Source organism: Lutra lutra, chromosome 3 (assembly GCF_902655055.1).
Source record: "Lutra lutra chromosome 3, mLutLut1.2, whole genome shotgun sequence".
NCBI lineage: Eukaryota > Metazoa > Chordata > Mammalia > Carnivora > Mustelidae > Lutra > Lutra lutra.
The window spans coordinates 109,200,324-109,212,417 of NC_062280.1; the positions used below are offsets into that span (position 1 = coordinate 109,200,324).

The 12,094-nt window shown below is 40.6% G+C and overlaps 1 protein-coding gene across 1 annotated transcript in view; it reads left to right on the top strand.

The window, feature by feature from the left end:
• The first annotated feature begins 5,828 nt into the window (after positions 1-5,828).
• The window catches only part of CNTNAP5 (contactin associated protein family member 5), an 847,743-nt gene continuing 841,477 nt past the window's right edge, over positions 5,829-12,094 (top strand). The window contains exon 1 of the mRNA XM_047722671.1: positions 5,829-6,256. Within this exon, the coding sequence (XP_047578627.1) occupies positions 6,175-6,256 (82 nt within the window). The 5' untranslated portion in view covers positions 5,829-6,174. The remainder of the gene's footprint in view (positions 6,257-12,094) is intronic.

Genomic DNA, 12,094 nt, shown 5'->3' on the forward strand with positions numbered 1-12,094 from the left:
TCAGTTGGTTGGGCGACTGCCTTCAGCTCAGGTCATGATCCTGGAGTCCTGGGATCGAGTCCCGCATCGGGCTCCCGGCTCCGTGGGGAGTCTGCTTCTCCCTCTGACCTTCTCCTCGCTCATGCTCTCTCTCACTGTCTCTCTCTCTCTCTGTCAAATAAATAAATAAAATATTTTTAAAAAATAAACAAAAAGCTGACAAGGTCTTTTTGTATCTAAAATGATTCATTCATCAAATATTTTTTGAGGGGTGCCTGGGTAGTTCAGTGGGCTGAAGCCTCTGCTTTCTGCTCAGGTGATGGTCCCCACATTGGGCTCTCTGCTCAGCGGGGATCCTGCTTCCCCTCCTCTCTCTCTGCCTGCCTCTCTGCCTACTTGTGATCTCTGTCAAATAAAAAAAAAAGTGTATGTGTATATATATATATATATATATATATATGTACACACACACAATATACATGTATACTTATGTATATACACATATTAAAAATATATATTTAATATAAAAATATATTTAATATAATATATATATTTTTTTATTTGAAAGCCTGCATGTATGCTGAAGACTAAGAATTGAATGTTCATTGATAAATTACTCCTGCGAAATTACTCAGAGTTAGGAAAACACATGTGAAGAGAAACATTGCACAGAAATCACCAAAGGCTTCAAGAGAGATGTGGTGGCTAAATTTGGAGTGGAATGTGAGTGAAAATTAGCCATTTGGGAAGAAGTAGTCCATAGAAGGAAGAAAGAGTAATATATGTAAACAGCACAACATATTACCAGCTGAAACACAACATATTACCACAGTACCAGGTAAAAGTACATAAAGGGTTGTTCTATCTGCAGGAGACCGATGTTAGAAGATAACTAGTTTTGAGGTCAAGGATGAGTATGGTGGTGACGAGACTGAGTGTGAAGTGAAGTGGCACAAGGAGAGAGAAATAGTGGGGAGAGACTCAAGTGAATTGTACTCCGCCTTTGGCTGAGGTCCCTTTGCCTGAATAGAAAAGCCCATCCTGTAAAAGTAGAATTCTGCCTACGTGATCCTAAAATGTGACTTCCTATGAGGCAAAGCTACCTGACCCAACCTAATCTGAATAACAATCTCTATCGCCGAGGGTGACTCAAATCCCTTTACCCACAAAGAGAGAATCACTTCATTATGCCAAATGCAGGTTTTCCTTCCCAGAGGAAGTAATCTTTGTCAACTTAAAATCTCCTATCACACTTATTATCTGAGCCATTTGGCACTTAATCACATGCTAACTTGTACTGTTACCTTAACTTTTTAATGTGTTTACACCATACTTTTCCAAATCATTTTTAGCTCCAGGAGAGCAGGAACATTTTTCCTATTTCCTACACCCTTCAGGTGTAGCATCTTGCTAACCCCATGCTCCAAAGAGGAAAAAAGAAAAAAAAAAAATATATATATATATATATGTATATATTTTTTTAAGAAATGAAGATGAAAGGATAAATATTAAATTAACTTTCTGCCACACCATTACTTTTAAAAACTCTATTTTAAAGATAGGAATGGCAGCGGAAATCATCCTTCCATCTTTACAATTAACCACAAATATGTGAAGCTGAAATAATCCAAAAGCACTGATGCTCACAACAGTGTAGCCTGTCGTGATCAATGCCAGCTCTTCCCTATATGTGACAGGCACCAATACGTCACAGGGAATTTGACCTATTAGCTCTCAAAAGGTAAAGGAAAAAGGATGAGGGGTTTCCATTTTAAAGTACCATATGGGTGGGGGCCGTTAATTCTGTATGATACTTAACGTGTCAATATCTGTCTCCTCTTAGGATAGCGTCTGTAAAATGGAGATGACCAAACATACCTGCCACATACCTCACAGGAGGATCACAAAATCCATGAGGCAAACCACTTGTTGAATATTCCAAGGCTAAGATTCCAGTTGATAATGATTCTTTCCCTTCAGCTCTATTAAAGGGAAAGAAATGGAAGAGCCCAAGGGAAAATTAAAGGGACATGAATGCCAAAACCTGTCCAAGTCATTCCTTTTTTAATATTTTGGACAAAAGTTTGTCTTGAGAAGATGCTCAGATTTATCATTCTAAAATGCAGGCGTTTGAGGATTTCTATTATATTTTTCCCCCATTTCCTGTTAGCAATCAATCTGCTCTATCTATGCATAATTTTTAAGCTTCTTCAAAGCAAGGCACTCTGCAAGTATGAGTTCTTCTTCTATATAAAGCAACATTGAGGAAACTGATAGATTATTCACCTACTCCGGCATTTGAAAGGTAGATTTATCAAACGAAAAGGTTTACAAAAGAATTTCAAAAGGTAAATATCAATCTGGCTGAGAACAGTTTTAACAATGATTAATATTCTACAGCTAATAAAAACTTGTTGGCAAAATGCCCCCAGAAGATGGCATTGTTTACACTATTGTCTAAAAGGAACAGCTGTTTACCCCTCGCTCCATTCAGAGCTGCAGTATTCTTGCTGAAATGTTAACAAATCTTAGACAAATGTCTGCTGTTTAAGGCTCAAAGTTGCTTTGAGAACAGGTGTATTTGAGAGAGAGAGAAAAAAGCTACAACTGTAAATAGGACTTTAAATTAGTGCAATTTATATAGTATACACTAGGTTTGCCTATGGGCATCTAAATTCAGAGTTCCAATACTCACTAATATCTAGAAGATTATTCAGTTTGGGAGCTTCACATAACAATTTCCCTGCTTGTCTTTTAATATATATCTCAAGCACATTTTATTGACATAGGTAGATTCAATTTTAAGACATTGTGACATGAAATGAAGCCCATATCTTCTATAATTAAAAAAATTATTTATCTAAATATTTTTGGATTGGTGGACAAGGTAGGATGATGCCCTAGAGCATTATTCACTGAACAAAAGCATGTATTCCCTGGGTATCATTTTCCCATTTGTAAAAAGAGAGGTCTTAAAGTTTCAGCAAGGTTATGGAGCTAGGGGAAATTTCACACACTGCTATGGGGGAAGGGGAGTGAACTGCTAACATCATTTTATAGGGTAACTGGAGAGACCTACTAAAGCTGAGGATAAGCATGCTTTATGACCCAGAAATTCGACTCCTAAGTACATATTTGGGAAATATTAAGGGACAGGTACAAGAGTGTATTGTTTATGTTAGGGGGAAAAAATTCTCTGGAGGAAGTCTGGAAGGCTCAGTTACTTTGGCTTTTGACTCTTGATTTTGGCTCAGGTCATGATCTCATGGTCATGAGCTCCAGTCCTACATAGGGCACTGTAATGGGCATGAAGCCTGCTTAAGATTCTCTCTCTCTGTCTGCTCTCCCACCCCTAAAAAAAAAAAAAAAAAAAGAAAAGAAAACAGGAAATAGTCTGTAGATTCATAAGCAGTAGAATTAATGAATAAAGTCGCATATGTATAAAATGAAATATAATAAGCAGTTAAAATGAAAGAATCAGCACTACATGTATCCAAATGCATAAATTCAAAAAGTATTAACTTTGAGTAAACTGCAGGTGCAAAATGAAACAGTATGATACCATTTATATGTTGACTAAAGACAACCAAAGTGATACCATATATTGTTTAGGGATGTAAATATGTGTGCTAAATGTATAAAAACATGATGTATAAGAATGAAAAAGAAAGTGTTTACTTCTAGGTATGATAGGAAATAAATGGGATAAGGCAAGAATGCAAAAGCAGCTTAAATTATATTTGTACTATTTTATTTCTTTTAAAACATGTCTAAATGTTAAAGAACATATAAACCTGGATTATGGTGCATATTTTTTCTAGACTCTCTAGTATGATTAAACTAGCCATGAATGTGTTTTTATATCTGAAATGTTCAAAGGCCAAAGATGGGTGACAGCTGCTTGGGGCCCCCTGTAGAAGGAGAGGCAAGCCTGATCAGCTTGACTTTGAACACCGGGCCCCCTCCTTACTCAGACCTCTTTGAACCCCACAGATTTTTGGATCACCTCAGCTTTGATCTGTTGTGATTCACCATCTCCTGGAGATGTCTCTTCTTCCACAGGTAAAGCCTAAGCTGGAGAAGTCTTCTGGTCGCCCAAGAATCTAGTAGCTAACAATTATTTTCAGTTAGAAGCTTATAGACAAAGTGCACTGACTGGAGTGGTTTATTTGGTTGCCTTTGGCTCATGTCATGATATCTGGGCCCTGGAATTGAGCCCTACCTTCCTGCTCACTAGGGAGTCTGCTTCCTCTTCCTCTCTTCCTTTCTGTCCCTCTGCCTACCCCCAACCCCCAATGGTGCTCTCTCTTTCTCAAATAAATAAAATCTTGAAGAAGAAGAAGAAGAAGAAAGTGGAGGAGGAGGAGGAGGAGTTTACAGACAAGAGGGTCATTTTAAGTTACAGGTGAAAGGCCCCTCAGAATTCTTTCTTTGATAAAATAATGGTGTCACAAATCCAATTGTCATTCAAATTACCTTTTAGTATTCCAATGCAGCGAGTCCAGTCCTAACCAAAACCACATATTAACCTCAGGATTCATGCAGAAGCTGCATGAAACCCAACTCAATCTGCTATTCCTGTTCATCTGATAGGGGAAGACCAAAGGTTATCGTCAGGAATCTATAATGTGATGTAAGTCTGCCTGGGCGCTGCTGCTGCCTGGGGAAGGTGGGGGGAGGGGGTGGAGGGAAGAGGAGACATCAACTTCCTCTGAAGTGACTCTACCCCTAACTTAATTTTAAGCTTCACATAGGAGAAATCATTATGGTCCCTCATTTTGTTAAGGTTTGACAGCTCTCTGACAGCTTCCAATAAAAACAAAATAAAATTGATTTATGGTAAAGCAGGAGAATCCCCAGATGTAAACTAGAAGCCAAAGAGAAAACCAGAGTTTCCAACAGGAAGCTTCTAGGAAGAAACCAGAACTACTCTTTACCCCCTTTTAAATTTTAATCCCTCCATGGCGGGGGTGGGGGGGGGGTGGAGGCGGGGCCAGATCTCCAATCTTAGAAGCCAGGTAGGACCCCCAGCCTTCCTCGCATCATTTTTCACTGAGACACCGAATTTTTCTTTCCCTTTCTCGGGAACGTGAAGCCCTGAACACCTTGCAGTACTCGACCCAAGCTACGTGCTAACAGCTAGGAGCGAGGCGTGGATGTGGTCGCCCTGAAAGTGCGAGGGACGCGAGTGGGGCGCGGGGTCGAAGACCAGGGACGCGGCTGTAACGTCAAACAGTTAAACCAGAAATCCCAATATCATCAATACCCGTCGGCCTAGTAGCAAATAAACACGGGGTTGAAAATCGCGCATCATTCAATAATTCAAGTCTTCCCTCTCCTCTCAAAAAAAAAAAAAAAAAAAAAAAAAAAAAAAAAAAAAAAAAAAGAAAAAAGAAAAAGAAAGAAAGAAAGAAAAAAAGAAAAAAGGCATCTCGTTAGCTCGTTGCCAAGCTTTCCATGGGAAATTCGCTCTTGCTGATGCGTTCTGTCTTCCAACTCCTTTCAGCATCCCTTGGACAGCAATGTTCTTGGAAAACCTGGTTGAAATGTCTTCGCTGCACCCCTGATCGAGGGCGGGTGGGGAGGCAGAGGAGGGGTAGCGCAGGGAGGGGATCGAGGCGCGCGCGCGGGAGAGGGACCCCGGGCCCCCGGCCGCGGGAGCGCACCGCCGCGGCGCGGGGCCTGGAGCCAGGGCGCCCGAGCGCGCAGAGGACCCGCCCAGACCGCTCTTATAGGAGAGCGCGGGGCGGGCCTGGCCGGGGGCGGTGCCGCGCGCCTAGCTCGCCTATAAGGAGCGGCCGGCCCGGGTGCAGATCCCAGCGCCCGCGGCCGAGGTGCAGTGGTTGTCTGCCCGGCGCGGATCCTCTTGTTGCAGCGGGGTTTGGATTTGCACCTTTAAGGAGGGGGAGAGGAGGAAGAGGCGGGCGAGGAGGGCGAGTACAGCAAACGGCAGTTGCGGGGACCGTAGCTTCAGTCGCAGCTCAGAGGCGGAGCCCGCTACCTTTTCGGTGGAGCGTCTGGACACGGGATGGAGTGAAGCCGCGAGTGCCTCTCCTAGGGGGGGTGGGAGGGGGTCAGGCGGTGCCGAAGAGAGGGAGAGAGAGAGAGGGAGAGAGAGAGCGAACAGAAGAAGAAGCCGCGGCTGGCGCCTGCGAATTTGGGATTCGATTGGGAGGGACCACTTACTCGGGGGAAATGGATTCTGTACCAAGGCTGACCAGCGTTTTCACTTTGCTGTTCTCCGGCTTGTGGCATTTAGGATTAACAGCGACAAATTGTGAGTACCAGGAGCTGGGGGCGGGTAGGTGAGATGGGAAACGCCAGCGTTGGGGAGAGACACTCAACTGTCCAAGCATGTTCAATTGTGTCTGCCCTGAACGTAGAAGAAGGGGGGAAATGCTGATTGGTGTGGTTCTAGCTCTCAAACCATCCCAAAAGTTAGCAGAGCTCGGATGAGCCAGCCCCGCTGAATTTCCTGCCCTTCTTCCCGAATCGCAAAGTTCTGGGGAGAAGGGAAGGTTCCTCTTCCCCGTGCCTCACGCCAGGTCCGCGTTCTTCGCCTGCCTGGTCTCCGCCAGAGGTTTTCCGGAGAAGGGCCCCGGGTTCGGATTGTGTGCACTGAAGGCTGAGCTTCCAGAGATAGAGATGCTCCCAGCCACCGCACTCGGTGACAGTGGCTCATCTCTGAATGTGGCTGCCTGGGATTTGCAATATACCCAGTACCTCACTAGACATGGCTTTCAGCTCTCCTGTAGGCAGGAGGCTTCAGTTGGGGTATCCTGCAACCAATAGGCATCGGTTTAATAGGATTGGGAGTTTTGGCCTAAGAGTCATGGCCCAATGTAGTCAAACCACAAGATCAATGGCTGCCCCTGTTACAGGAGGAAGAGATTTGATGCACACTCCACCCCCAAAATCTTTGTGCCAAAGAACACATAATGAGTATGCACTAAGTGTACACTCTGTCGTCCAAGCTCTAACCTCAGCCTATTTAATTTAATAGGCAGGAAGGCTGGGCACCAGGGGATCCACACCTGCACTGTGTATTTAAAGAACCCAGTTCGTCAAAGTTGAATAAATCTCTAGGGCCATCAGAGGTTCAAGCTCAATTGCTCAGCTGCCTCTCTAGGCAGAGAGAGGGAAGTTTTTCCAGCTTGGAAACTCCTAAATGAGAAAGAACGCAATTAAGCCATCTGTGTTTTTTCCAAAGATATTTTATCAAGGTTCCTTGATTTTCTGGGCTTGCTCCTCTGTCTGCTACCTCCCAACCCCCAGGAACCTCTGAAATGCTTAACTGTACTGGAACATAACACCACTTTTAGAGAAAGATAGGAAGACTCCTTAGTACTTGTGAGTCCCCCTATGTCACTCCCCATACTCAGGTTCAAGAGGACCTTGTGTAAGAGATACTCATACTCAACCCAGAGTTGCTCCTCAAGGGAAGACAATTAGACAAATGTTGTTTAGTGAAAATGGTCCAAAGAAGAGCTAGTGTTTCTGTGATTGGAAGTTTTGGAGGTTCAGAATCCATTGTTAGTGGTTATGCCTTATAAAGATTGTATTAAAGTTTCTATTCTAAAGGAGTGAGGTCAACCTCTCTAAAAGGGAGGAGCCAGAGGGACTTAGTATAGAAATCATTTCAGAGAATAGGTAGGACAAGGTTAGAATCTGATGTTTCTTTTCTCTTCCTCCTCCTCACCTCTCCTTACTTCCCCTCCCCCTCCTCCTCCTTTTCCTCCTCCTCTTCTTCTTAAGTGAAATTGTTCCCATGGTGCTTTAGAAAAACATCTAAGCGGTTTAGTTAGAGGAAGTTAGGCATGGTGCTGAGCTAGCCTCTCTACCTCCTAAAACACTAGAGGTCAGTATTGTCCTAATGATGTAAAGGTGTAGCTGCAAAAGAGCTGTTTTTCCTTTAGCACATTTACCTATCTGGAAATAGTGAATATTTTGAAGATCCATAAAGGTGGGGCGAGGAATAAGGGTAAAATAGATAGAACATACCCTACAGGAATATGGTTGGGGCTTCCTTATGTAGCACCTTTTCTTAAGAGCAAGGAAATAAATTGTAGAATGCCAGTTTGTGCCAATTAACTGAATTATGGTTAATATGTTTTAATAATGCTCATAAAACCTAAATGCCGTGGATTTAAGACTCATGCTTATCATTACTGATGCAGCAATAAAGCGAATTCTCAACATTTCAAATGAAACTTTTTGGTAATGAGCTTTAGTATTTCATCAGTGACAGTTTAATTTCCTTATTTCCAATCAACAATTCAATTGAATGCATGCTACTTGCTAAATATTTTGGGGTCAGTGTTCTTAAAGAATAATGATGAATGTTTTTTATTATGCTGAACAAATGTATTAGTACAATAGCATGGCAGCAGAAAATTACATCTCAACTCAGTTTATCTCGGTGATCTTCAGAAACAGTGATGCAGAACCTCTAAGAGAAAAACAGTAGCATTCCACAATTCTTCCCGACTTCAATTGTCCACATACTTTATCCATTAAATTTAGGGCTTTGATTTACTATTTATCTACAATCCATGAACGTTTATATGCATGTATTGAAGAAGATAAATCTCCTTTCAAATAGTCAATTTGTATAAGTATACAGATTACTTGGAGAATTTTTTTTCAATATTTTTATTTTTTGAGATAACATTTTATGTCATTTGTGAAAGTATCCCTAAACATGAGTTATTTACGCAAGACGTTCCGTGGTATCTAAGTATACCTGTGACCTTTGTTCAAATAAAAACAACTTTTAATTGTTTGTATTATTCTAAAAATAATGTGTTGTTATTACTGTTGCATATAGAATGTATATGTATGTGTGTGTTTAATTTTCCTATAATCTGACCAAAACTTGGGCATTTGTCTGTAAGAGAGAAATGAATGCTTACCCATTATGGATTTTGTAAGTTTCTAATTAAACAAAATTAAAATAAAGTCAGGTTAGAAAGCCAGCTACAGAATAGGTATTATGAATCTGTGCAGAGAACATAATTACCAACCAGTAATAAAAACTGTGGAAATTCCCCCATTCCAGATTTTCAGGATATTAAGTAGCTACATTTCCTTTGGGTTTACCCTGAGGGAATTAGTTAATTTCGAATGTAGCTATGATAGGCCACTGTTAAATGAAAAACCATTTTACATGTGATTATCAACTCCTTTGACACAAGAAGAAACAATGTAACTGAGGATAGCTGGTTCAAGTGAAACTAGGAGTTTGAGATGCTGATGGGTTTTAGCCCTGGTTATGCCACAGCTAACACATTGAATGTCTGTCCACTTATGCAACTTTGCCATGCTCACAGGCTTGGATGTAAAACAGCAACTGAGATATGTATCTTCTCCCAAACGGAACGGCAGTTCAGTATTTTACTAAGGAGATTCTTCAAATATTAATTACGCGGAAAGACTATGATAATGCAAGAAGTTGCATTCAGAAGATAAGAGCAATGCACGATACTTACAAGGGTCACTCTTCACTTTATTTTTGCCAATACTCAGATGTTATGTGATTATGACTGCCTTAATTTTAACCTAATGAGTCACTTTGATCTCCAAGCATCTTAACTGTTTGGTGCTACATACCAGGTTCACAGATAACAGCCTTGAGAAGGAAATCAGAAACTCATTATTCTATGATGATGCCTTTCATCACAGAAAGAACCTCATGTAATATATACAAGGATGTCAATCATAGTCCTAAACATCTTTAAATAAAGAGAATGCAATATTCCTTGAGTTATCTGAAGCTTATGCACAAACCCAATCAATAGGTAATATTATAAATAAACAAATACCAGGCTGACTTTTCAGCAGGGAAGTGTTTGTGGTATACTTTTCTGACAATTATAGTCAGCAGAAGTGAAGGAAGCACTATAATGCTCATTTGGAAGAGAGTCCTAAAGATTTTCCCATGGTTGAATAGGCTTGTCTTTGACAATCCATGTGAACTCTCTTTCTCTTCAATCCCTCCTAGCCCACATCTCCAAACCAGATTCATATTTCCACTATTGGAACAGGTAGATGAAAAACTAGAAGAGCAATGTCCATACCAGGGTACAGAATTATGAGAGAATTAGCTTCCATTAGAATTACATCACTCCAGCCCCTATTCTCTAAATTGAAGTTTTCTTTTTTTTTTTCCCCCTGCTCTTCCCATTTTCTTTATCTTTCTTTAATAGGACCCAGTTCTCCTTACCTACATCTCTTTACTTTTCAGTGCTCATTTGTTACAAAACGAAGATTCATGATACCATTTGAAATGTTCCTAAAAGCTTTAGTTGGTGATCCAAAGCCCTTCAGTTTGTATGCCGGAACTCTGCTGAAATATGGCTTGTATATATACAAAGCTAATTATCCTCACTAGTTAGGAGGGTGGGGAGAGGGTCTAGTTACCACAAAGATCATGGTACAATAGTCATTCACTCACTGGACCTTTGTTTTGAAGATTCAGTGTTGTACTCATTTGGAGCTAGTAGTGGCATTTTTAATACATAAGGGAAGCTGTCTTCATTCATCAAAACTCTTGACACTTTCCGGAAAGTGTCCTTGAGGAGGTCATTGACTTATCTTAATGATTGTTGTGTATTAATTGAAGGAGTTGGATCATATGGTGATTAAGGTCCTATCTAGTCCTAATGTATTTGTGTCTTTACTGATGTTACCTACTTACTGGTCATTCTATTTGGATACTTCTGGGATGGTCATACTCTAAATTGTTAAGCAATTATATGTAGAATAACAACATAATAGGGTTTTAATTCCTAATAACTCCCAATAATTGTATCTCTCGCTTCATATGCTGTGGGCACATAATTTGGCGAGGCATTGCAGCTAGGTAGACTTTATTAAATTCAGTTTACAGATGAGTAAATTTAAGGTTAGTAGAAGTTAATAATTTTCCCAGGATCATAAAGCTATGATCCTATGAAAAAAAAATCAGGATCTGGACCTCTGTCTATCTCCAAAGATCAGAGTCTGCAAGATATGAAATTAATTCCCATGCATTCAGTTGGGGGCTGTGTGTGAGCTGGCAAGATGCCTTGTGATCCCTATGGTTAGTCTCTGTAGCTCTATCCATAGCAAAGGGCAGGAAGGTAACATTTTCCACCAGAGCCAACACCTGAGTTATACCTTATCAAAACAAAACAAAACAAAACAAAAAAAACAAAAATTGGAATGTAGATTTGATGCAAAATGCCTAATATCACAATGGTCAAAAATAAGAGGCCACATATCTGGATGATCATCAGACGCTTTAATTTTCTTTTACAAGTTTTAATAAAAAACTGGATACGGGAAGGACATAGCCTTGATGAAGACTTGTTAACACACACACACACACACACACACACACACACTACCATGAAACCTACCTCTGTTGGCATCATGTCTTCTAAGTCTCTAGAATCAGACCAAATGTATTAATTAAATAGTAGGTATGAGCTCCTTCTCCCTGCACAGGGCTCTCCTAATCTGGCCCTGCCTAATGGTCTAAATTGCATGTCCACCATTCCTGCCCTGTCCCCTAATTTCCAATTTGGGAACTTCACATTCTACAAACAAGCCATGCTATCCTGCATCTCCCTTGCGTTTATTTGTGTGTGCTATTTGTCTGATCTAGTTACCCTTTTCCAGTTTTTACACACCCTAATTTTCTCCCAGTTACACACACACACACACACACACACACACACACACACACAAGCTTTCCCCACACTGGGCCAAATGCCCCTATGTATGACTTAGTATATTTCCATAGCATTTTCTTACAATCCTTGTCTTCTCGAGTAGTTGGAAAGCTCCCTGATTATCATATTTCATTTCAATGTCTGTATTCAATACATAAAACATTAGGTGAATGAGTGGATGAGAGAACCAGTGAATGGTTTCTAACTAAGAAGTTTAATTTGTAAACAAAAATAATCTTTCTATGGCCCTGTTGCTAGAGTCTTAAATTTTTTGGTTTATTTTATTTTTAAGTGGCAAGTATTACTTATTATTGTTCTGGAAATGCAAGAGGATCTGACCTCAGAACCAAGTTTGATCTAATTTTATTAACTTGCTTTTGCAATTTTTTTAACATTTCCTA